This window comes from Heloderma suspectum, chromosome 4, assembly GCF_057233095.1.
Source record: "Heloderma suspectum isolate Gila_16-S chromosome 4, 16-S_ref, whole genome shotgun sequence".
NCBI classification, from domain to species: domain Eukaryota; kingdom Metazoa; phylum Chordata; class Lepidosauria; order Squamata; family Helodermatidae; genus Heloderma; species Heloderma suspectum.
The window spans coordinates 135,414,548-135,441,245 of NC_139461.1; the positions used below are offsets into that span (position 1 = coordinate 135,414,548).

General features: G+C 40.9%; 1 protein-coding gene across 1 annotated transcript in view; it reads left to right on the top strand.

Annotated features, from left to right (window-relative positions):
• The window catches only part of CTNND2 (catenin delta 2), an 861,592-nt gene that overhangs the window by 592,838 nt on the left and 242,056 nt on the right, over positions 1 to 26,698 (top strand). Inside the window, exon 11 of the mRNA XM_084850586.1 lies at positions 22,036 to 22,168. Coding sequence (XP_084706712.1) covers positions 22,036 to 22,168 — 133 coding nt within the window. The remainder of the gene's footprint in view (positions 1 to 22,035; positions 22,169 to 26,698) is intronic.

A 26,698-nucleotide genomic window follows, 5' to 3' on the forward strand; every position in this document is an offset into this window, starting at 1 on the left:
GGGCTGCCTTTTAACACAGTTTGGAAGCTTCAAGGGCTGCAGAATGCAGCTATCCAGTTACCTGTTGGACCAGGCGACTGGAGCATATAACACTGATTCCATTTCTGGCTACACTGGTTGCCAGTGCATTTCTGGGCTCAATTTGAAGTGCTGGTAGTTTCCTTAATGCCTTAAATGGCTTGGGACCAGGTTATTTGAAGGACTGCCTGCACCTATTTGAGGCCCTGCCCACATACCTGCTGGTAAGAGCCATCAGGCTCACAGGCACAAGGCAGAGCCTTTTTGGTGGTGGCCCCATAATAGCGGAACTCCCTCAGGAACTTTGGCTCCCTCACTGATTGCTTTTAAACAGGGCCTTAAGTCCTGATTGTTTGAATCCATTTTTAACTGAAACTACTATGGATTGATTTGAGTGACTGCTGGTCTGTAGCTAAAGAATATAATGGTTTCTGACATTTTTGCAATTGGTTTTTAATTTTGTAAACTATCTTGAGGGGGCTGTCTGCCTAGAAAGGTGGTATAAAAATACATTAAATAAATAATGCCCTCAACATGTACCCTAGGCCGTGCACACAATCTGCCTTTGCCCAGGCTGTCTTGCATGCATTGTTCACCTAAGGATGCAAGTCCTGTTCTCCAGTTTGTGATTGAGTTTCTGGCCTTGCTGAATGGTAGAAGCTGAAGAGAACTATGAGAGGCTGGATACATTTGTAGACATGACCTTGGAACAAGACATAGGGAAGGAAAATGTTGGTTGGGAAAGATCAGGCAATTTTCTCTCAAATTATTTTTAAAACTTTCATATAAAAAAGAAGCTTGGTATTTAAATGGAACTATACCTGAATATGCCAAGGCAACAATACCTGTATTTTGCTGGACTTTTGATTATTTAATCATTCTGACCCTTGATGACCAATAAAGGTTACAGATATCCACAGGGGGCTGTCTTGTGTTGACTTTCTTTCCAGTTAATCTGTTTAAAATAGATGTACATGCATCCACAGGCTACAATATGTACATCACTTTTATATACCTAAATAATAATTGTCATTATCAACCTGCTTGAAGATATGCCATTTGGATGTGTCAACATGTGAGTAAAGCAGTCAGAATCAATCTTGAACTTAAGTCTGACATTTTAATTTGGGTTGACATGGATTTCTATTAATATTTTGCAACGCTTAGTGGAATTACTTTATCCTCCCAAATCCAGAGTCCTGCAGACATTTCAGGAAACTTTGTTGTAGATATTTACACCCATGCAGAATGCATAAACTCTTTCCCCATATCAGCTCATTTAGCAATAAGACAGCAAGTTGGTGGTGGCATCTTCAATCTGTTTTTATTACCTGTGGTGCAGTTTTCCATATAACAACGAAACTCTGTCTTGGACCAGTTTTCATTTTTAATACATTTGTAATGTATCCACAGTTCATGGGTGGTTTCAGTTCACTCCTGCAAGTGCACACAGCACAGCTTCTCTGCCATCTGCCATTGCCAGGTGCAATACAGAACAGAGCTTGTGGTCCTCCTTGGTAGCTGCTTAGAGAGTGAGAGATTTTGGCAGGAGTGGCTTGTCCCAGGATTGTGCTGCAGAGACAGAAGAAGCTGTAATTGTGGAAATTGTCTTTTCTACTCCAGCTGTTAAAAGGCATTTTGTTTTGAATCAGCAGCTAGAACCAGACATTTGGGCGTCTGCTGTTTACCTTGCCTCTAATCAACTCCTTTTACTCCTTTTCAACAGCTGCCAACGCACTCAGTGTATTCTGGTCACCAGTGAAGAAAAGCCCCCTCCTTGGCACCCACTATAAATGTGGAGAGCACCAACAGGGAAAGGGCAGAGCTATCACCAATACTTCACTGCCCAGTATGCCCTGTTTATGCTGGGCATTGAAGAGAGAGGACCCTCTCCTTGGCACCCAGTACAAATGTGGATGTTGAAAGGCAGGCAGACTGGGTTGGCAAGTGCCCAAAATGGTACATTTTGTTAGCAGTGGGAAGATTTGGTTGTGTCAGAGTAGGAGCCCCCATGGAGGCTTGCCCATTTATAAAATGGCTGCCATGATGGGCATGGCCAGTGAGAAAACACTAATTTCCCAGAAGACAAACTGGTGAGACTAAAGCCCAAGAACCTAAGTACAAGGCAGAGGTAGCATCTGAGCTCCAAAACACACAAACACTCCTTTGAACTCAAACAAATATGGTGCTGGAGGGCAGCCAACCTCCCAACTGTTTTTTAATTAAAAAGGTAAATAAATAAAAGTCGGGGGAGGGGGGAGGAAGTGTGGCGGGTGCTAAGAGAGGTGTCTGTGGGCACATTGGTTCTCATGGGCACCACGTTGAAGAACCCAAAGTCAGAGGGTCAATAATGGGATACCTTTGATCCCATTATTGACTTTGATGTTAGTTCACTCGCAACTGAATTTTATCCTTTGCTTTCAGCCTAAAAGGCAAATGTAAAAAGAAGGCTGTGATATAAGTTCAGTTTGCAGAATTAGTTTATTCTAATTAAACTAATTAAAATAGCTCACGCAGACACACACGGAGAGTTCCCTCTCTTTTGCATCCTTCAGTTGACACTGAATTTTCCTTGCCGTCAATTGAAAATTAGTCACAGTTCTTTTATAACTTAAGCTAATAGGTTTCATAATTGTATACATTCAGTGTTAGTGTAATAACTTTTACATTTCCCTTACAAGTAAGATGTTATTTGGAGCATTAATTATAAATCATGTTTAATTTTCACTGAGACAAAAGCATCACAGAAGGCTGTGTTGCCACTACCATATCGGAATTAAAAGGATGCTCCTCGGCTCTCTGAGATTTTCCTCTACAAAAATAGGGACAGTAACAAATGCTGCAGGTGATTAACCTGGCTGAACCTGAACTATATGATATGGAATGTACACTATTAAGGCACAATAATGGTCATACTGGGTCATGGGCAATGGTCTGCTCTGTCCCTGGCACTGTCTACCTTGAAGTCAGTACTAAAGCTTCAGTTGATCTATAATATATTTGGATTTCTGCCTCTCTTTCAAACTATGACTAATTTTGAAAAAATGAGAAATTGAATAGTTTTGATGTGAGCTGGCCCTCTTGTTAGTCTCCGTTTCCAAAAGACAGTGATGTACAGGTCTCCAAGAGTACCAGAATCTAAGCAGTGCGCACACCTTCAGCTTCATTGCAGTCTAGGGACTCCGCTGGTTCCTGTATGTTCTTCTGCAAGTCCCATCTTCAAGCATTTGTGCATTTCATCTCAGGTGTGCGCTGCATTTCCCCACTTGCTCTTAAAAATGTATTCATGTAATACAAGCGGAGTTTGATACAATCTTATCTTCCCCCCTCCCCTTTATGCTCTTTGCCTAAAATATCCTTGGTATTTAAAAGCAGCCCTAGTATCAGCTTCTTTATTAAAGTATGTGCTGTGGAAATTATGCTAATTAAGCTGGAGTGTAATTATAGACTAGAAAGATTATTTCACAGTCAGAATTGAATTGTTGTAGATAAATGTGCATTAACTTAATAGTGTGCAGATAATTAGTTTTTCTATTTACTGAAGGAAGGTAGGGAAAAAAGATATAATCAGTTACACAAAGCTTGCTCAGTCAACTGAAAGTATATTCTATCAGGATTCCAGTAATGAGTATTTTTCTGACATCTGTCTCCAATTTTTTTCTATCCTGTAATTAAAATGGTCAGTAGTGACTAATTAACCCATTTAACTTTATTTCTGTTCATGACATTTATTGTAGAAGAGCATTAAATGTGCTCCAGAAGCAGGGCATATTTGCAATTATATCCCTAATTTAGTATAAATAAAGGTACTGTTTCAGGTAAATAGCTGAAATTTACAATACTGCCAGGTGTGTGTGTGTGTGTGTGTGTGTGTGTGTGTGTCTTTTTATTCCTACTGAGAAGAAAGTGACTTAATATGAAACATTTCTGACTTCATTGTCTGGAAAACATGAGTTAATGAAGAAAACCTTTCCTTGTCTTGCAATATCATATTTCATTAATACAATTGTAATGGGATATTATTTGACCATAATGTATTTCCATCTCTAGGTCATTTCTGGATATTTTCCATATCTTACACATGATGATCATTCTCACCTAGTGCAATTGTGGCTCAAGCATGAGAAACTGATAATTCTGAGTTCATTCCTGTTGACCAAGTTGTCCATGTATCCATGTGCAAGCTCAGTGGAAGGCCTGCAGTGATTTCAGAGTATGAATCCATGTGTGTTAGTTTTTGTTTGTTTGTTTCTACTGCACTGCATAATTGGCTGCTGTCCTTTCCAAATGTGCATTAGAACTCAAAAATAGCATTAGAATACTATTTCTTGGGTTTAAATTAATATTTGCACATAATACAATTTGATGGAATAATTTATGCTCATAAAACACTTAGAGTAATAACCATTTGTGAACGCAATGGTGGTATTTTCAATTTGCTTTTGAATGGAACAGTCTCAATCAGATGGAGGGATCAAGGTATGGTAACTAGTTAGATCTAAATGATATGAACATCCTCACAAAAGCCACTGTGGGCAGCACACTTCTTTGGAATGGAATAATACACATTCATGCTGTTCTCCCCTTCATTTGATGACAATGATGTTATCAGTTTTATACTTGACATAAGATAAGTGTTGCTGATCTGCTACAAGGGATTGTTAAAGGGGACATATTAGTTCCCCCTCCCCCGAATGATTAAGACAGCCAATGGGATATATTGCACTTTAGAAGAACTTGTGGCATTTCAGAACTAGAATTTTATTAAAATACCAGTTTTATTTATTAGAGTCTTATTAATTGCTGAGTTGGGGTCCATCAATAGAGCAACTATTCAAGAAATGAATGCACATTTATATTTGCTCTCAGTGTACACAAAACTATAAAGTCTGCTTAAAAGCTCTAATTGGGCTGTGTGATTCCACTGTGTGCGTGTCAATATTTAAGGCAACATCTGTTTTTCACCTTTTTGTGATTTCTGCAAGAAACACCAGCACAACGCTATACCTACAGCAAACATGATTGCTGAGTAAAGTATAAAACAGCTCTTAGGTGTTACTCTGGTCATTAAACTTCCCACCTGGGTCTGTTTTTGCCTTTTGCCGGTTTGCTTTGATTACTCTTCAAATGAAAGCAAGAACTAAGAAAAATTTCTTAGGGCACAATCCTATTGGGATAGAATTCAGCCTCCAAACTCGGAGGCTGATGCCTATCCAATACAGGGTGGCCAGAGCATGGAGAGAATCCTCTCCTCTGTCCTCTGGCCACCCTGCGTTTTCAGCTAGACGTGCAATTTCGATGCTGTAAAGAACAATATTGTTTAGGAACCTGGAATGTCAGATCAATGAATCAAGGTAAGCTGGAGGTGGTCAAACATGAGATGGCAAGATTGAACATCGACATCTTGGGAATCAGTGAACTAAAATGGACAAGCATGGGCGAATTTAATTCAGGTGACCATCATATCTACTACTGTGGGCAAGAATCCCTTAGAAGAAATGGAGTAGCACTCATAGTCAATAAAAGGGTGGGAAAAGCAGTACTGGGGTACAATCTCAAAAACGATAGAATGATCCCAGTATGAATCCAAGGCAAACCATTCAACATCACAGTAATTCAAGTCTATGCCCCAACCACTGAGGCCGAAGAAGCTGAGGTTGATCAGTTCTATGAAGACCTACAACGCCTTCTAGAACTAACACCAAAAAAAGATGTCCTTTTCATCATAGGCAATTGGAATGCTAAAGTAGGAAGTCAAGAAATCACTGGGATAACAGGCAAGCACGGCCTTGGTGTGCAAAATGAAGCAGGACAAAGGCTAATAAGCGTTTAGCCAAGGGAACACACTGATCATAGCAAACACTCTTTTCCAACAGCACAAGAGGTGACTCTACACATGGACATCACCAGATGGTCAATATCGAAATCAGATTGATTATGTCCTTTGCAGCCAAAGATGGAGAAGCTCTATACAGTCAGTAAAAACAAGACCTGGAGCTGACTGTGGCTCAGATGATGAGCTTCTTATCACAAAATGTCGGCTTAAATTGAAGAACGTAGGGAAAACCACTAAACCATTCAGGTATGACCTCAATCATATCCCTTATGAATATACAGTGGAGGTGAGGAATAGATTTCAGGGATTAGACCTGATAGACAGAGTGCCTGAGGAACTATGGACAGAGGTCCGTAACATTGTTCAGGAGGCAGCAACTCAATCCATTCCAAAGAAAAAGAAATGCAAGAAAGCAAAGTGGCTGTCTGAGGAGGCTTTACAAGTAGCTGAGGAAAGAAGGGAAGCGAAAAGCAAGGGAGAAAGGGGAAGATATATCCAACTGAATGCAGAGTTCCAGATAATAGTAAGGAGAGACAAGAAGGCCTTCTTAAATGAACAATGCAAAGAAATCGAGGAAAACAATAGAATGGGAAAGACTAGAGATCTCTTCAAGAAAATCGGAGATCTCAAGGGAACGTTTTGTGCAAAGACGGGCATGATAAAGGACAAAGAAGGCAGGGACCTAACAGAAGCAGATGAGATTAAGAAGAGGTGGCAAGAATACACAGAAGAACGATGCAGGAAAGATCTGAATGTCCCTGATGGCCATGATAGTACGGTCACTGAACTTGAGCCGGACATCCTAGAGAGTGAAGTCAAGCGGGCCTTAGGAAGCATTACTAACAACAAAGCTAGCGGAGATGACAGTATTCCAGCTGAGCTATTTAAAATCCTGAAAGATGATGCTGTTAAAGTGCTGCACTCAATATGCCAACAGTTTTGGAACACTCAACAGTGGCCACAAGACTGGAAAAGGTCAGTTTACATTCCAATTCCAAAGAAGGGCAATGCCAAAGAGTGCTCAATCTACCGTACATTGCGCTCATTTCACATGCCAGCAAGGTTATGCTCAAAATCCTACAAGCTAGGCTTCAGCATGATGTGAACTGAGAAGTACCGGAAGTACAAGCTGGGTTTCAAAGAGGCAGAGGAACTAGAGATCAAATCGCCAACTTTCGCTGGATCATGGAGAAAGCAAGAGAATTCCAGAAAAGCGTCTATTTCTGCTTCATTGACTACGCTAAAGCCTTTGATTGTGTGGATCACAACAAACTGTGGCAAATTCTTCAAGAGATGGGAGTACCAGACCACCTTACCTGTCTCCTGAGAAACCTGTAGGAGGGTCAAGAAGCAACAGTAAGAACCGGACATGGAACAACCGATTGGTTCAAAATTGGGAAAGGAGTACAACAAGGCTGCATATTGTCGCCCTGCTTATTTAACTTATATGCAGAGTACATCATGAGAAACGCCGGGTAGGATGAATCACAGGTCGGAATTAAGATTGCCGGGAGAATTATCAACAACCTCAGATACGCAGACGATACCACCCTAATGGCAGAAAGAGAAGAGGATCTCAAGAGCCTCTTGTTGCGGGTGAAAGTGGAGAGTGCAAAAGCTGGTTAGAAACTCAACATTAAAAAAACGAACATCATGGCATCTGGCCCCATCACTTCCTGGCATATAGAAGGGGAAGACATGGAAGCAGTGACAGATTTTATTTTCTTGGGCTCCCAGATCACCGCAGATGGTGACTGTAGCCATGAAATTAAAAGACGCTTGCTCTTTGGGAGGAAAGCTATGGCACACCTAGACAGCATAGTAAGAAGCAGAGACATCACCTTGCCGACAAAGGTCCGTCTAATCAAAGCTATGGTTTTCCCAGTAGTAATGTATGGCTGTGAGAGCTGGACTATAAGGAAGGCTGAGCGCCGAAGAATTGATGCTTTCGAACTGTGGTGCTGGAGAAGACTCTTACAAGTCCCCTGGACTGCAAGGAGGTCAAATCAGTCCATACTAAAGGAAATCAACCCTGAGTGCTCATTGGAAGGACAGATACTGAAGCTGGAGCTCAAATATTTTGGCCACCTAACGCAAAAAGTCACTGGAAAAGACCCTGATGCTGGGAAAGATGGAAGGCAAAAGGAGAAAGGACAGCAGAGGATGAGATGGCTAGATAGCATCACCGATGCAATGGATATGAACATGAGCACACTCTGGGAGAGAGCGGAGGACAGGAAGGCCTGGCGTGCTATGGTCCATGGGGTCACGAAAAGTCAGACATGACTTAACGCCTGAACAACACGTTCGGGCGCATCAAAGCAGGAGGGGGAGAGGCTGCGCAGAGCATAGGAAGCTTCCGTGGTCTCCACCCCGCCCCTGGGAACACCCCCTTTTCACCCTCTCCACACTCCATTTCCGAGCGTGGAGACCAGCAAGACCCACACCACCTACAAGGCGGCAGTGGAGGGGAGCATGGTTTCTGGGCTCCGAGCTCATTTCCCAGAAATCAAAAACTCCTATGTCCCTTTAGACACTGTCTAGATATTGGGTTTTCTTTTACTTGACTAAGCTGAGATGTGCCGAAGCATTTAAAAAAATGTTTATGAGAGAACATTTTAAAATGTGACATTCATAAGTAAAACAATAGCGATTGATATCTTAGTTCTCATTCATTGGTAGCACTGAGAATGGAGCATAAGATCTTTATTCTAGTGAACACTCACTTGTGAACAAGAACACTATTGTTGTTGATGTCACTTTTTATTTGGAAAGTGGCTTCAACGGTAATAGTCTCCTTGTGAATTCTCACTAGAATACAGATGGCTTTGATCTGGAGCTTAGGAGACAGAGCCATAAGCCATTTCAGTTCTCAGGCATGCCACAGGCCCTTCTGCCTCTGCTGTTTGTGGCATACATAGCTATGTGCTAGCCAGAGGTCCTAGTTCCCTTCAGGTCCCATTCTTCTCCGAAATTCCCCAAAGGTCATCTTGCAGATGGCTATATCGGCTGAGAATCTGGAAATAAGCACTTGGGATTCCTTGTTGCCTAACCTTAGTCATAAGGCTTCTCTGGCTCCTACTAATTAATGTCTGAATCCTACTGTAGTATCCTATATTTAGGTAATTTCTACAAACCAACATGACAACTTTGACAGTACTCTCTATGCATTTCATTCTTTTATTGCTAGTTGCAAAGCTTCTCTAATTTAATTGTATAGTACATGAACTGTGGTTTCTGGACCTTGAAATAAAACATTGTGTTTCCATTTGATTTCTAGCTATAAGGGAAACCATATAGAATTGGTAAGAAGGGTATTCATACAATATGCCTATTAGATATGCAAAAAAAAATTTAAGTTCCCTAACTAGTAGATAACTTCAAAATAAAAGATTGTAATGATCACCCAGATTGCTATCTTACACATTTTAAGGATCTCATATATATATATATATATATATATATATATATATATATACACACACACACACACACACACACACACACACTTAGTTACCAACATGTGGTATGAAATAAGGCAAATAATTATTTATATAAGCACTCCAAAATTATTTAACAGCTGGGTCTGGGTTTGCTTGGCCCCTTCCACAATCATAAGCTTCTTGATTCTTAGTGATTTGAATCTTGCTAACTGGTGGTGTAATATATGGTATCTCTGCTTTCATGAAGTGTTCATCTGTTTCTTACTCTAACCTTATAAATCAGATATCTTCCTCCACACTGCCCCTGAGACACATGTGTGTGTATATCCGACGCCTTCACCGCCCATGCATCTAACAAAACTCTTACGTTCTGAATCACATAGTGTAATAAATGTATTTTGACATTAAGATACCATAGCACTCTTCCTTGTTTCTGTTACAACAGGCCAATGTTACTATGATTCTGCCAGTTTTGCATAAGGTGTGTGTGTGTGTGGGGGGGTGTTTGTGTGTCTTTATGGGTTATTCATATAAACTCATTAACTTATGGTAGAGTTTCTGTTGTATAAACCTTATTCTGTAACCATGTTGTAACAACTGATAAAGAAGGGAGTAGACCCAGGATGTATGTAGTGCAAAGGAATACTGGTGTGATCCTGTCTTTATCCTTCCTCCTGTATTGTGCAAATGTGTTACAATTCCCCAGTGGTTCTTCTTTAGACTCCAGACTATAGCAAATTAATTGTTGCAAATTTCAAGATGATTATCAGTCATCTTTTAGAAATAGTTGTTTCTAGTGTAAATAGTTTTATTTCTTGTTGTGGGCCACCTTGAGAGCTTTGTTATACAGGTGGTCTAAAAGTGCTCTTAATAAAATAATATACTTAGCAAATATGTTTGCCAGGATGGCTTTCAAAAAAAGTCCAAAGATCAATTCTGCTTGCTCAATTTGGCCAGTTTATTTTTACTTATTTAAAGCATTAAAAAAAATTAAGCGCTTTTACCCTGCTCTTCAGCTGAAAAGGCTTCCAGAGTGGCTTACAAAGATAAATATTGAGACAGTTCCTCCCCTCAGGCTTACAATCTAAAAAACATGCCACAAAAGGAAAAGGTATCGGCAAGGGAGAGGGAAAAAAGCAAATTCAGGCACTAGTTCTTAGGTACAATGTTTATCATCAGGGAGAGTAAAGAATATATTTGTACTTTGCGTGCCATGCCTTGGTATTATAGTTAGTTAGTTAGTTAGTTAGTTGGGCATATAAATAAATATTATTTTGCATGGGGAGGGAGCTGTGGTGGGAACTGATCAGTGTCCAGTTCTGCTGTGGATTTTCCTGAGACTGTTCCATAGAACACATTTATTCATCTGTAACAAACAAAGGATAGTTCAATTTTCTGAAATACCTGGTATAATTTTAACCATAAGAATATAAGGACTGTCTTGGCAGGTCGGGCAAAAGTTTTATCTAGATCAGCACTCTTCCTCCTATAGTAGCTACTGCGATGTGCTTAGGAAGCACACAAGCAAGGCATGATCAAGATAATCTTCCCCTTGTGTTTGTCCCTAGAATCTGGTAATCAGACATCTACTGCCTCTGAACATGGAGGTCCCATTGTCATTCAAGCCAACCAAGCTAGTGATCATCACTGTGGCAATTAATTACATTGGGTCGGATCCAGAGTAACATTGGGTTGCATCTAGACAATGGGACTTAAGTCATGACTAACTTGTCCAGTTGATTCAATGGGACCCAAGTTCGACTAACCTGGTCTGGATCCAAACCATTAAATTAATTAGACATTGCATGAAGAAACACATCCTTTCGTTTGCCTGCACAGATAGCCAATTGGATGGCCCTGAGTTGTGCAGCAGGGTGGGGAAGAACAGGTTATCCTAACTTACTTGCCACTCAGTATAGTGCTGTGGAGAAACACTGGCGTGAGTGGATGTTGCCAAAGCATATTAAATTCCTATACAAAATGTTCTATTAAAGTGAAGAGCAGTTCTTGCTGTGTTGGTGTGGTAGCAGAAGGAAAACATGGGGAAGGAAAAGTCTGTAGTGATGTTAAAGGAATAGCAATATTGTGGCCCTGTTCAGACACACATTGGGGAAGAGTGGCTAGGCTAACTATGGTGCATAGCGGTTACCGCTAATCACTGCGAGTGCTGCTGCCACATGTGGAGGGAACCATGTTCCAGAACATGGTTAGACTAACCAGTCTTTAACCACCCTCCCTCCTGCAGGAACCCGCAGTCCTCCGGATGGGTGGCCATGCATCCAAGTGACCTTTGCACTGTCGGCCATTTTGGTGCTTGGTGCTGCCGGCCATTTTGGTGCTCAGTGGCTACTCCTTTGGCTACTCTTGCTGCGGAGCGCTATGGCAGTTGTAAAATTAACCATGGAGGCTGTTCAGACATCATGGTAAGCCATGGTAAATCCCACTAACCATCTTGCAGCAAGTGTTTAGTGAACATGGTGGTTAATAAACTTCCATGGTTGGGACAGATGCCTGTTCATAAGCCATCATGGCTAGCTCAAAACTCATAGCCATCATGGCTTAGCATGATGTCTGAATAGGGCTAATCTCTGTGAATAAAAGTTGGAGGCTTTAGCTGTAAGTAGTCTGAACAAGAAGAGGTTGGAGTGGAACCACCAAAATGAATACTGTGATTCTGGATTCGAGGGTCTTAATCTTCTCTGAATTTCACTGCTTTGCCAGCTTTCAAACCTGTTCACCACATGCTTGACCTTTGTTCACCTCCCTTTTGCATTTAGTTTCCGTTTGTTTTCTCATAAAGCTATAATGCAGTAAGTAAGAAGGTGAAAGCAATCATTGTTCTATACTAAATTCAAACGAATGGGATAGCAATTACTGAAAAGCCACATTTCACAGCAATTTTATTTCCCTTTGGGAAGACAAATGATCAGAAGGAGAGCGCTATAGTATTGCACATGACAGGGCTGTATTGCCAAAGACACTTACACCTGCTTCTGGAAGGGAATAGAGTGCAATAAAATAACAGACATTGAGGATCACATAAATAAAAAGACATCAATCATCATTGCTGGCAAGGGAAGACAGTCTTTGTACTTGAGCTTCCCAGCATTTTTTTGGTACATTTAAAAAAATAATATTTGAAATTACTATTCATGCCCTTAAAATGATCCTAGCACCCAATAAGAGATATTTTATACAGCCCTGTGTCATATTGATCAGAGCTGTGCCCTGAATACGAGATTCTGTGCTTTATTGTATGGAAACTTGGGCAGTGACCCATTGAACCCCTGAATTTATTCCCTCAAACGTCAAAAGGAAGCACTGTGATGAAGTGGAAGCTGCCATGTTTGGGGAATGGGGGGATTCCATTGCACACACAGACCTTCTCTAAATTATGCCATAGACCTCAGTTAGGCCACAGGGCTAGTCAGACTTTGAACACATGTTCCCTGTTCTAGTTACTTTCTGACCTAAAGCCGTCTTACTTCAGGGAAGTGACTAGTGACAATCTATTCTCCCAAATTTTCATCTCCCCCCCTCCACACACACACACACACCCCTCCATTTTCTTCCTTTTTTTTCGTCTCAGCTGGTGCTCTGAGAACCAAAGAATAAGATAAGGTGGGGCAATTAGGACTAATCCTTGTGAATGTTTTATAGTTTGGAGGAGACCATTCTGAATACACTGTTTATGCAGCTTTGATGGGGCTATTGCTTTGCATGTTTTATGCTGTTCAGACTTTAGAAAATACAGCTTTGTTGAGAAGAATTTTTGACTAAATCTGCACACCACAACAAAGAGAGATATGAAAGTACATATTGTGAAAACCTCTGTTCACAGTCCGACAGCCCTGCTCATGGCAACAAAGGTATATTTTTGTTTGTTTTATTTATTCATTACATGTATGTGTCACCTCTCCTGAAAAGCTCATGGTGACTTACGTCATAATTAAAATAAATAAAATCAGATACTTTTAAAATTGAACCAAAAATTATCCACCGCTAAGAACAATAAACACTGCAACTAGATTAACAATATTCAACTAGAAATGCTTTTAAAAGCAAAACAGTCTTTACCCCTCCGGTGGAACTCAATTAGAGATAAAGAATAACGGGGCTCTGCTTGGGAGGCAGTTCTAAAGAATTATCTACCCAGTCCACCTCCCTGTCAAATGGAATTTCTCGAATGCAATCCTATGCATATTTAGACAGAAAAAAAACTACATAACTGGCTAGGGGATGCTGGGAGTTGTAGGACTTCTTTCTTTCTAAACACGCATAGGATATACAAGAATTTGAAAAAGAACTTAAATTAGCTCAGTGGGAGAGATCACAAATTCAAGGCAGCAGATTATCCAATTTACTCTTATTCAGGTTGACTGTTTCCAACATTTAGGTTTTTAAGGACTTCTGTTTCTTTTAGTCTTATGATAGTTTCTTTACAGGGAAATAAATCCCCATATTGTAATATTTCTGCGGCTACTACTCGCTTACTCACATAAGCTTTCCACCTTACCCATAGAGGTTATGATCTGCTGCTTCATCCCCCTAGTAGATGAGGGTATTAATCAAGGAGGCCAGTGGTTGCACAGTTTCCTCAGCGTAGGATATACATCCTGTGGTTCCCTGGGCTTGGCTATTTCTGCAGTGTTTCATCTTGTTCCCCCACACTCTTTGGCATATGAGGTCAGTAGATGAGACTGGGATTCTGTGGAGATGCAGATGATGTTCACAATTACAAGCTGTGGTTCTTTCCCTCCCTGTGAGGTTTCTGAGCCCCCTCCTGCCTTACCAATGCCCCAGAGGCGACAAGGCCTTTAAAGAAGCTTCAGTGGGGAAGGAAGGAGCAAAGATTGCTTCTCTTTCATGCTTGCAGCCACCATTTGCAGGGCATTTTGCTTGAGCGTATCCTCCTCCACCAGCTTCTATGCTGCTTCCCAGCCTGCTGCTCCATACTGAAAAGATGCTCTTATGACAGCAAGGCTTTTGGAAAGTGTTCAAAGCTGCAATATGTTTTGCAATTACTTTTCATAGTGAGGGAAAATTAAAACTTACTTTGTATGTTAGCGTTGAATCATAAACTTCTGGGACAAAGTGCATACATTTTTACAAAAAGATAAACTTAACGTAAAACAGAGAAAACAGGAGTCTAACAAGACTGCTTACATTTCATTAAGGTTTCATGGCCACAGAATAAATCATGAATCTATTCTGGAGAAGCAAATTAAAGGAGTGAAGGATGGATTCCAAACATTGATCCTGCTTTCTGTGAGGCTAGCTCCATTTTCCACTGAGAATTAAATGGCCCACACTTTGCAGCCTTTTCATCCTAAATTAGAATTTAAAAAGCAACAACTCTGCTGTGAAAACAAAGTCTGATTCAAACTGTATTAATCATTATGCCATGCCTTTTGCTTATTCTGTGCCAATTGCTTTCAGTCTAATTTGATGCATTGGCTTTAGCTGATTTGTGGCTTGCGCTATGGCAGATAAAGAGCCATCCTTTTCTGCTCCTGCCTGACAAACCCCTTGATACAAACTGTTTTTAAATAAATAAGCACAAAATTATTCCATAACTCCAGGAAAGCCCAAACAGCTCATACTGTGCAGGGGAGCCAGCTATACTTCTATTCACTACCTTAGCAATATTATGTAAATGCTATTTTCCCTCCCCAGGACACAAGCCAGCAGCAGCCTCTTTTAAACAGAACCTCCATTTTCAGAGGCAGTATATCTGAATACCTGGGGCACAACAGCAGGAGGGGGCTGTTTCGTTAATTCCTTTTTTGTGGTTTTCCCAGAAAAAGCTGGCTGACCACTACTAGAAACACTAAGCTTGATTAAATGGATCTCATTGTCTGACCCACCAAGGCTCATCATATGTTCTTACTGCGAGTAAATTTGTGCAGCCCTTTTCCATTTTTGCAGGAGTCTTGGGTAAGCAACTTTAAAAATTGTTGTTATGTTTCAAAGGGTATGTCAGTTTGAAATCATGTTTCAAGAACATGCTGGATAATCACACAGCCATGAGATTTGGGGGTTTGGAGAATTTCTTTTTACCTTCCTTTCTTTTCGCATTTATACTCTGCGTTTCTATGATAAAATCAAACTCAGGGCTGCTTGCAAATGAAAATATAAATCACGACAAAATTAAAAACAATACTAACAATAAAACAAAAAGCACTGAGAAGACAGCATCATTAACAACCATATTCACAACAGCAGACAAGAAACTCCCCCCCCCCTTTTATGATGAATGCTTGGTGCCATTTCTCAACATATGATTTCTACAGAAATCTTCTCCACAATGCTGCCTGCAGGGAAGCAGTGCCTGGAAAAGAACAGATACTGGTGTTTGTGATTCTGTATGCCAACTGCTTGATCAGATGTGGACGTTCTGCTCTAATGTACATTAGAACTAGAAATTAGCACACATACCCTTGAAGATTTGCCATAACTAAGGGATGTTCGTCATACTTGCCCTGAAGCTTTGGTGTAAAACTGGTACTGCTAATGCATCCCTAGGGTATCAAATATGAGGCATATGCTCTTAAAAATGTCTGTATTCTCCAGTATTTTCATACTTGGCACGCGCATGTTTGTTTTAACCCTTTTTCTTCTAACAGGTAACTGCACAAACATGTGCAAATGAACATAAATGCTATTCCACAGCACAACAGGCAACAAATTACTGGTAATTCTGCTGTAGGGGGAAGAGCATTTATCTTTTGTTTGTGTTTAATCTTTCTTTTGAATATCATACACTCCCCTGCCAAAACGTAAATGGCATGTGGAATCTTTTGCAGGTTAGCCCTATTCAGATGGGGTTGTGAATATTCACTTTAGTTGCTGCAGTGCTGTAGTGTTCTGTTCTTAGTCCACAGTCTGTGCCGGTGGTGGCCAACCTATTTGGCAGGTGCACCACATTAGTCTAGTGCAAAGTAACATTGCCAAATCAGTGTATACTACAACTCACATGCACCCTCCCCCCACCCCCGCGTCTTGGTGTGGTTTTGTATCTAGCCTATTGAGGCAGGAAGCAGCCCAGCATAGGAGAGTTAGGCGGAGTGCTCCCTTTATACTATGCTGCAGCCATGAGCTGCTGCTCTGGTCCAGGTGTTCAATACATCTCTGCTGCCCATGCCACACACTGGCCACCTATGTCACTATGGGCAATGATGACCCACTAGGAAAGGCTCCCACACAGAAGCAAAGGGTAGGACACTTCAAAGGTGCACTGAGAGCAATATATTACAAACCAACACATTTCAGGTCATAAGATTCTTCTTCAGAAGCAGCTCTCAAGCAAAAATACGTCTTTTTCAATGGTGGCAGGCACCGCACCTCTGGGGTGCCCTCCCCAGGTGCAGGGAGAGTTTGCCTGGCACCAACTTTGCAGTCTTTTCTTTCTTTCTTTCCTTCCTCCCTTCCTTTCTTGCTTTATTTATTTATTTATTTATTTAATTAATATTTGCATTTTTTGCTCTGCCTTTGTGTGACCAGCACACTCGGGCAGCTTACAGTGCAGAATTATAGATCATAAAACAAGTCAAAATAGCAATCATAACTATAAAAACACAGACATAATAGCAGTAACATTATAAAATGTCTCAGTACACAGTCTACTGTTTGGCCCCTAGCATATACCCTGATCCCAAGGCTCTCCTGGTTACTAAAAAGTTCTCTCACATGAGCTGTGATGCAACGAATGGGCTCTAACCACCACGACCCCCATATGAACCGTAGTAGAAGCTCTGAACAATCCTCTGATGTGCCTCACCCTCAGTTGCTCACTTCTATTTGCCAGTGTCTGCTCACACACTGGAGTACACAACTGAACAAGGAGAGAATTTTGTCTATATCTTGAAGTAAGTGGCTGTGGTTCAGTGTTGTTCCATTCAGAATGTGGCCCTTAGTAAACATTAGTTGCCAACAGGGCTATAGATATTGCAGTATCTAAAATCAAGAAACCTCTATGGATAACATGAAAATCAAGGGATACACTGACTAATTTTTCTGAAGAATTTTGTACAATTAAAGGGTTCATAGATTTCTTAAATGCTATGGGTTATATTCCTTCATATATTCTACAAATCTTTTATTAATTGCTAAGAAGTTATGTTCTGAAGCTACGTACGTACTGCAGTATGTCTGTTCTCCACTTGTTCGTAGTACTGCTTTTCTCATCACTGTTATTTTAAAAATACACATCTGAGTAGAAAATGAAGCACTGTTGAAGTCGAAGTATTACCCGTTTGAGACAATTGTTGCCTGTAAAAGACAGATGCTACTGTTACTTACTTTTAACAGATGCTGATTTTTTTTTCCAATTATGGCTGATTTAAATCACTGCACACTGTAGTCGCTATTGCCAGACTTGCAAAGTACACGTTTTGCAAAGTAAATTGTTTATAGCCATTTGATGTAGTATTTTATTTCTATTCGTAAATGCAGTTTTATACATTTCTCCATATGGTAAATATGCAACATAGGCAAACACTAATATATTGGGACCCGTGAGGAAATGTTATCCGAGTAATTACAGAAATTAATGGGGCTTAATAAACATATGTGAGGTCTCTTCACATGAGCAAACATTTACAGATTTGATGGAGGGGCTAGATTTGTTCAGAGGTGGGTTAGTTCAGGTGGTAGACTTTGAGTAGCGAATTATCAGTTTATTTGGGAGCACTATTTTTTATTTTCCACATTAGGGGGCAAAATTTCTTAGGACAGGCCTGCCTGTTGACAGTATGGTGGATGAAGAGCTAGGCTCCTGTTCAATATGGAAGATGAAGAGAAACTGCCATTGTGAAGAACTGATTCCATCTTGAGCACAACAATACAGCAAAGCACTCCTGAAAACATCCTGTGGAGATATCTATAAGAAATGTTGTTAATAAAGTGGCATGCAGTAAATACAGTATCTACAGTGGTCATTGACTGAGATGCGGGATATAGGATCTTGCTTCACTGAAAACTTGCATTGACACACAAAGCCATGCAAAATGTGAAAAGTTGAAGTGTGCCATGATGCCAGAGTGAGTAATGGTTTATATAGGAGTGGGCAAAATGTGGGCCACTGTGGCTATTTTTGCAGTACCCTTGCGAAATTACTGCTGCAGCAACCCTGCCCCCATGATTTTGCAAGAAAACAAGGCACAGAGAGAGCACATGCCTTGTTGGATGCCAAATCACACTCCCAGAAGCTGTCCCATGTGGCTTATTTCCACTGATTTGGGTTTTCTGGAAAAATGTGAATTGGAAAATGTTCCAGTGCAAACTGAGTTCATTTGCATAGGATTTCCTTTCAGTTTCCACTGGAAAATATTCTGGTGCCCTAGAGCTAGGGTGGGCACGTTGTGGCCCTCCAGAAGCTTTGGCCTGTGGATCCCATCATCCCTCATTATTGGCTATCCTGACCAGGGCTGATGGAAGCCATAGGCCAAAACATCTGGAGAGCCACAAGCTGACCACCCCTGTGCTAGGGAGATCTAATTTAGTATGTTTATTTTACTTGTATTTAGTAAACAAAGCTGAAAAAAGGACCCCATGTTAATTTTTAGTCCCAATACACCACAAGTATTTGACCTGAGATATTTGAGGGGGGAAATTAAAGGACACTTAATGTGTGTTAAATATTACATTACGTAGAACATTTTTATTGCAATACTTTTACAAACTTTTTAAAATTAGCAAGTACTTCCCTTAAATTGTTTACATTTAAGAAAACAAACAAAGGTACTGAAAACTGTTGAAACACTAATTAATTTTAGCAACCCAAAGAACTGTGCATGATATGCTAACAACTACTCATCTGTTTCAACAGAGTTCCACTCTCTTCCACCAAGGGTTGTTGGGGCACCTTCAGTTTTGCAATCGCTATTTATTAGTTCCATTTCACTCTGAGACATATATGTATTTCAGTGACAGATATGTACTCTCTCACACATTTCCTAGGAAATAATCACTTGAAACACATTAATTATACATTTGAAACAGCCAAACTTGCCTAATATTGTATTTGCAATTGGCATATATTCATTTTACTAATGAACTTATGAAACAGAACATTTTCCACAGAAAAATAAAGCACTGGAAAATATCCACCCCATATCACTGCTTGTTCCTTCCAAAATTGCAGGGATTTTGCCACTGCAATGGCAATTTCAGCAGTAGTGGAGGGGTGCAGCCCCCAGTAGGTTCTAGGTGAGTAACTCGGCCCCCTGACCCCCCAAAATTGCCCACCCCTGATTTAATAGGATATAATCCCAGATAAATCTTTAGCAAGAAAAATGAGTTCTCAAGAAGAAAGTTTTTGGAAAACAGGTTTGAATACAGACTTTGAGAGAGTCAAAGCTGCTTGCTCAACAGGGTTTTTATGCCCCTCTTCCCTGCTGCACCCCCAAAAAGCTTCTCTTAAGGGTCAGGCGACCCTCTGGGAGGCAAAGTGCCTCCACCTGATTTTCTCCAATTCCTTCTTCCAACTGTAGCTTCCCACCATATCCTAGGCCTTTCCTAAGGGTTTCCCAATGTTCATGAAAGGCATTTCAGGGTGTAGGGGGCTGGTGATGGGGAGGAGGCATGGGAAAGTCCCACTGAGCAAACTTTGGATCCAGTCCAGAGAAACTCATTGTGAATGCAAATAGTATTTCAGTGCTTGAAACAGTAATTGGTTCCATGTCCTATCCAGAAAACTGTTCCCTTCAGGGTAATTATCATATACACACCATCTTTACCACATGCCTGTGTTTTTAAAGCAATTTTAGAATTAGGACGAATCCAGCACTCCTAGTGCATGAGGAAGTCATCAAATTTATCATATTTAGAACGCTATTTCATTGCATATTTAGAAATTGCTAAAAAACGTTTGTTTTTAGAGAACATCTGCTTTTGGACATATGGAAATTAAATTACCATTTTCTTGCAATGCCTTTATCAGAAAACAAATTAATTACTCCAAGTATAAACAATAGTTACTAAATTCATGTCATAATAGCAGAAAAGGAAATGTATACCCCATATCCACTTTTAAATTTCAAAACAAAAGTAACATCCCAGCCATTCTGAAGATTGTCTGCATTCATGAATCCAAACACAAATTACAAACAACTGGGGTCTGTGGAGAAAGTTTAGCCTCTCCTATTTGTATGGTAGTCCCAATCCAAATCAGGGCCCCACACACACTAGGAGCAGAAGCTGTTGAGTTAACCCAACAATTGCCCGTGGTTTGTTGTTGGGTTAACTCTGGGTTGTTTAACCCATAAACCCAGAATTTCCAGGTTTGTGTGTCACAAAACAACCCAGGAATGGGGCATTCCTGTGTTGTTAATTAAAGGCGGAAATGGCTTACATGTTCTGTTCATCCCCACAATCCTTGGGTTAAACAACTCCAGGAAGTGCCGCCGTGAAGTGTGAACCAGATCACTGAAGCTTATGTTAGCAATCACATCAAAGCAGATTATTCAGATTTAAAACCTGGCTTGAAGTTTAATCTTTGGTTAGAATGTAACAGGAGAATGACACAACTGGCTGTTCAATTATTTTATCATTCCTCATTGCTACAGGTTCAATCTTATTTAGTAGAAAACATATATTAACTGCCTTGCACCACCACCACTACCACAACAACACTGCAGTGTGTATTAGGATAGGACAGGAGCAATAACCATCTGTGTTGCAGCTTTACAGTTTTCTTAGCTTTAGTGTACCCCCTTATTTACCCCCATAGTGTTTGCTTTGCCCTTAGTTGTGCCTCATTGCTCCCCTTCTGCCCTTCACACACATACTCCTGTCCACATGAACTTCCCCCTCTACGGCTATTGGCTTTTTCTTATTACAGTACAGTGATTTTCTTGAATAACACCAAATATACCCACAATCAGCTGGTTGCTTTTTAATACACACACAGTACCCAGACACTGATTCTTTGGCTGGAGTACAGAAACATTGTTCTTGTGGGACCTCTTTTTCTGTGGGATTTAGAAGTAGCTGGGTGTGTGATATAGCACCAAAAACAAATGGATAAAAAGAAATTAGTGTTCATGATACATTCAAATACAAATTATGTAGAGGGGAAATAGTGGATACAGTTATATCCTGATGGATTCTCCCAGCTGGAAACCTTTGCCTGGCAGGTTTCTCTGTAAGAGTTTTGCATTGGTCCAACTTGATTAAGAGAGTAGGCGTGAGGATCTTGCTTGCTTGTAGAAATAGCACCAGTCTCAAGGCCAAACTGCGAAGAACGAGCACCTTGCAGCTGAGCCCATGCTGCTCTTTATTGCAGCACTATGGGGCGCATCAGGTGATGTTCCTTCTCTGAGGCTGCTTTGATACAAATGCTTTTCTCCTACTCCCATCCCTCAACCCAGATTTGGGGTTGGTTCTATTCAGCATCGGTGAGAAAGCATGTCTGTGCACATTGGCTGTGGTTTTGTACATTTTGTTTTCTTAATCTTTATCAGGGCTTCCTATAGTGCATTTCATTTCTATTATTTTAGAATAATAGAACTTTGAGAAAACAAATCAAGTGAAAGCTATAATGATTAAGCATTTTAAAAATTATGGATATTAATAGTAGTGATTACCTTTTTATGTTCAGTCTGGCAGTGATACCAATGAATCCCCATACATTTCCTGTTTGCGTGGTACATTAAGCTGTTAGCACTTGAACAACAGTAGGCACTGCTGTCATTACCAGGATCATTGCTAAATCTTTTCTTGTTTCTTTGTATGCAGAGAGTTTGGATGGAGAGATCCAGAACTTCCAGAGGTTATTCAGATGTTACAGCATCAGTTCCCCTCAGTACAGTCCAATGCTGCTGCTTATTTACAGCATCTCTGCTTTGGTGACAATAAAATAAAAGCTGAGGTAAGATAATTGGTTGTTTAACACGTGTGTGTGTACATTTGTTCATTCTGTAAGCTGTAAGCTACTACTGGAATTCTGAGGTTGCTTCATCTTTATGAAGGGAGACCTCAAAAAGTCAAATATCCCTTCCTAACTGTGCCTTGGCTTGCTCTGTGCTGCAGTGCTGGCCTACTACAAGACAGACTTCATGAACTGAATTTCGAGGGAAGAGAGGAAATTGCCCTGATCTTAAAAGTTTGTTATCACGTTGTGTACCAAATTTCAGCTCGCTCACTCTCTGCTGTGGAAATACCTTAATCCTTTTGATATCCCTTTATATAAAGCTTTTAATTACAGCTAAATCTTGAAGACATATGAAAATGTAATATCATGGAACTGTGACAGAGTTCTCACGCATTTTAACATTCAACTAAGCCTCCGCCATTTCACAATTCGTAAACTTCTTTATCTGGTCTTCAGACACAATACAAAGTGTAGTAGGATATTTTAAGTAATGTAAGTTCATTTGTTTTGCCAGATTCTTTGCTTTGATAAATTGCCTTCTTTTATTCGCCACTTCTTTGATGTAATCTGCGAACAGCATAATTTTATCCTGTTTCCAAGAAAGGCTTCCAGCTTGTTTTGCCAAATTCAGGATATAACACTTTGTGGAGACTTTTGCAAATTGAACTACAATTGTATAATCATTCCCTTTAGGATTTGGCACACAAAATGCCTGCTCAATATCAAGAGAATAATCAGAGGATATAGAACGTATCTCATGCAAAAGTGTATCCACAAAAGTAGACAATTTCACATTATTAGACAAGCTTTTAATCCCCACTATACGTACGTTGGCTCTCTTCATATAGGCCTCCAATTGAGAGATTCTGTCAGATATATTTTTACAAATAACTTGTGTTGTAGTTTCATTTCTTGCCACTCGGTCCTCAAGCTCATTAATTTTGGACTCCATTTTTTTCTGTGACGCATTAATTAAATCCACAGCTCTCTGCATATCAGTGATGGAATTTTGAATTAAGTCCAGTCTTTGAACTAGTCCTGAAAATTGCAAAGATAGGGTTTTCATCATCGTAAATAATTCTGCTAAATCTTCTGTTTTCTGCACCTTTGAAACAGGAGTTGTGGGAGGTGTTGAAGCAAGCCCTTCTTGCCTCCTCAGTTCAGCCATAGTTTTCTCCAATAAATCTTACAGGTCCTCAGATGATCTCAAATATTGTTCAAAGTTCGTAAATCATCTCTCATAGATTGCTGATTTTTCTTGCAGGATATATTGTTATGGAACACGCCAGCCCTGTTTTCTCCTATAAAATAGGAGTCTTGTTACAGCTTTTCGCGTTGGTACAGCCCTGGGGAAAACCCTGGCATCCAGCTCCTCCACTATCATGTGGGGGTTACCCTACTCCAGGCAAAAATCCAGAGCTATTTGCCTTGCCCACCCTTTCATTTCTAGGGGGGAGATGAAAAGGTTTTTCAACCTTTTAAAAAGCTGTTTGAGAAAGCTCCCATGGAGAGTCTGTGGAAGCTGCCAGGGCTACATCGGTCCCAAACCAGGAATTCCATGAAATGGAATTTCTAAACAAGTACTGTTAACTGCTTGTGTGTAATTTTCATGATCTAGGCTAACTCAGAAGAAATTACTTTATATATATTTGTTTACCTTTATGTATTCTTTTTTATTTTATTTTTTTCTCATTTTCTCTTCATGTATCTTCTTCTACTTTATATTTTAAAATAGACAAAGTATCTAGTATAAAAATATTATTGACTGTTGAAGATTTATCTTAAGTTTTATTATTATACAATACTATACTCTCTCTTTTTGATTATTATTATTATTATTAGTATTACTAATATTCAGGCATTTGGGAATGAAGTGTAGAACTGTTGCGTTGATATAAAAGATTGTTTTACTAAATTGTAAGATTGTATAATAGATATAGTTTTTTAAAATAGAATACCATTGGAGGTTGGGAGATGTTGGAGTTTTGTTTTGTTTTTCCTTCCTTTCTTCTTTTTCTGTTATTATGGTGTCCTAACTAAAATATTGTATGGATGAGAATTGAAGTACTGAATAGGTTGTTGGTAATTTTGGTAGTATTTATAAAGATAAAATAAATAAAAATATATTAAAAAAAGAAAATATATCAGAACTATAGTACGTACATCTGTTTTGGAGGTTGAGCACGGATTGGTTCTTGACTATGTTTCCTCTCCCATTATAGGCATGTGTGTGGTAATTACAACGTAATGGTTTCTTGGGTTGTCAGGCATGGCATGCCTTCTGGGAAAGCACTCATTTCTTTCATCAGTAACAAGAGATGGTGGGCCATAGACTAACTATACCTTTTAGTATAACGTTACTAATTATATCGTCGACTCACTGAGCAAGCTAACAGGGAGGGCTAACAGGAGTTTGGCAGTGGAGTTCGGTGGAGGAGATCCCTAACAAATTTCCCCGTAAGGTAAGTGTATAGCGTATGCTTAGGAGGGCCCACTCACTGAGCAGTTAAGAGAATAAGAAGCAGGAAGGGCCACTACACTGACAGAGAAGAGGGAGGACCCACATGGAAGAAAAAATGGACAGGTTCAGCGGTGGTGACCTGCAAGATATGTGGTATGTTTGTTTCCCTGCCTGAAGATAACACAGTGTACATTTGCAGCAAATGCAAGCTGGTTGCATTACTAGAAGAAAAGGTAAGAGGTCTGGAATAGTGAGTGGCCACACTAAAATGTATAAGAGAGGATGAAGTCTTCTTGGACAGGAGGCACTCCGAAAGAGGCAAGAACAACTGCAGGGGGGCAGTGATATTCAGGAGGAAGAGATTCAGGAGGCACTCTGCAACACTGGAATGAAGAAACCACTTTGAGGCTCTTGTGGAAGAGAGTGGCTCTGAGCCTTTGGGGGAAGACAGCAGACCTCACAGGACAGGAAGCAAGATGCTGGAGCCCTACAGAACCACCAGGATGGAGCCACTCACTGCAGCAAGAGGAAGAGAAAGCTGGCCATGGCAGGTGACTCCCTACTGTGAGGAATAGAAGGGGATGTGTGCTGGCCAGACCCATTGGCTTGAGAAATACGTTGTCCCCCAGGAGCCCAAATTAGAGACGTGATGGAACGGCTGCCAAAACTCATCAGGTCCGCCAATAGTTATCCCCTACTGCTTATCCGTGTGGGAATGAACAATACTGCCAAGCACAGCTATGACTGCATTGTGTTGGACTATGAAGCTCCAAGAAGGAAACTCGGGGAATTTGGGGCTCAAGTGGTCTTCTCATCCATCCTTCCAGTCTTTGGAAGAGATCTAGAAAGGGAAAAAAGAATTCCACAGGTAAACAACTGGCTACGAAGATGGTGTTACTGGGAGAGATTTGGTTTCTGGGACCATGGTTTACACTTTTTGAATGAAGGACTACTGGCGGGAGATGGGCTGCTCCTCAGAAAGACTGGGAAGAATGTTTTTGTCTGAAGAATGGCAAGTTTGAGCAGGAGAACTTGGAACAGAATCCGGGGGCGGGGGATGGAGGCGAAAGCCCAAAGATAAGGACTACAAATAAGGGCTTAAGTACTTTTTGTTGGAGACTGTCAGGAGCGCCCTAGCTACCTCTTACAGTCCCCTCCAATAGCCAACTCAAGACACAGACGAAGAGGAATCTTTCCAAGGCTTTATTCCTTTTACAGCTTAATGACTCTTTCAGATGCTAATCACTAGCGACTAAGCAAGAAACTGCACTGGGGTAGTTAGCAGAGTAGCCTAAGCTCCAGGTAAGGCAGTTGGTCCCCATTTGAAGGAGGAGGGCAGGAAGACTCTGAACTTATGGGCTATGGAGAGGTCCTCCCTCTTACCCTTGAGTCCGCGGGACGCAACCGTTATTTGCACGCCAAGCGAGCAGAGCGCCTCCTCTCAGTGCCCTCCATTTGGTGCCACTCCCTGCGTCTGCACCAAGCATCCAGCAAGGCCCCATCCCCCGCTGTCTCGCTGCCAGAGTCACTATCTCAGGAATGCAGGCAAGAGGAATCTCTCCCTGTCGCTGTGCCTGTGAGTGATGAGCGAGCTTCTCTCCCATGGGTTGTTGCGCTTCCTCAGAATCAGAACGGCTCTGGGGCTTTATGGGCTCAGTTTCCACCCTGACAGAGACAAGGCGAGGTTGGGGGATGTTGACCTGGTGTTCAGTGGGGTGCGGCTTCCCCAAAAGACCAGGTCCGTAGTCTGGGGGTCATTTTACACTCCTTGCTGTCCATGGAGGTTTAGGTGCCAGGCATGAGCCGGGCGGTGCTGTACCAACTCCATCTGATACAGCGGCTGCACCCCTACCTCCCTAACCATCTGCTCCCATAGTAGTTCATGCCCTGGTCTCCTCTTGCCTAGACTACTGTAAAGCACTCTATGTGGGATTACCCTTGAACACCGTTCAGAGGTTGTAGCTGGTACAGAACGCAGACGCCAGACTGATTAAAGGCAGCTGTCAATGAGACCACATCATTCCAGTGCTGAAGGAGTTGCACTGGTTACCAGTTGTTTTCTGGGT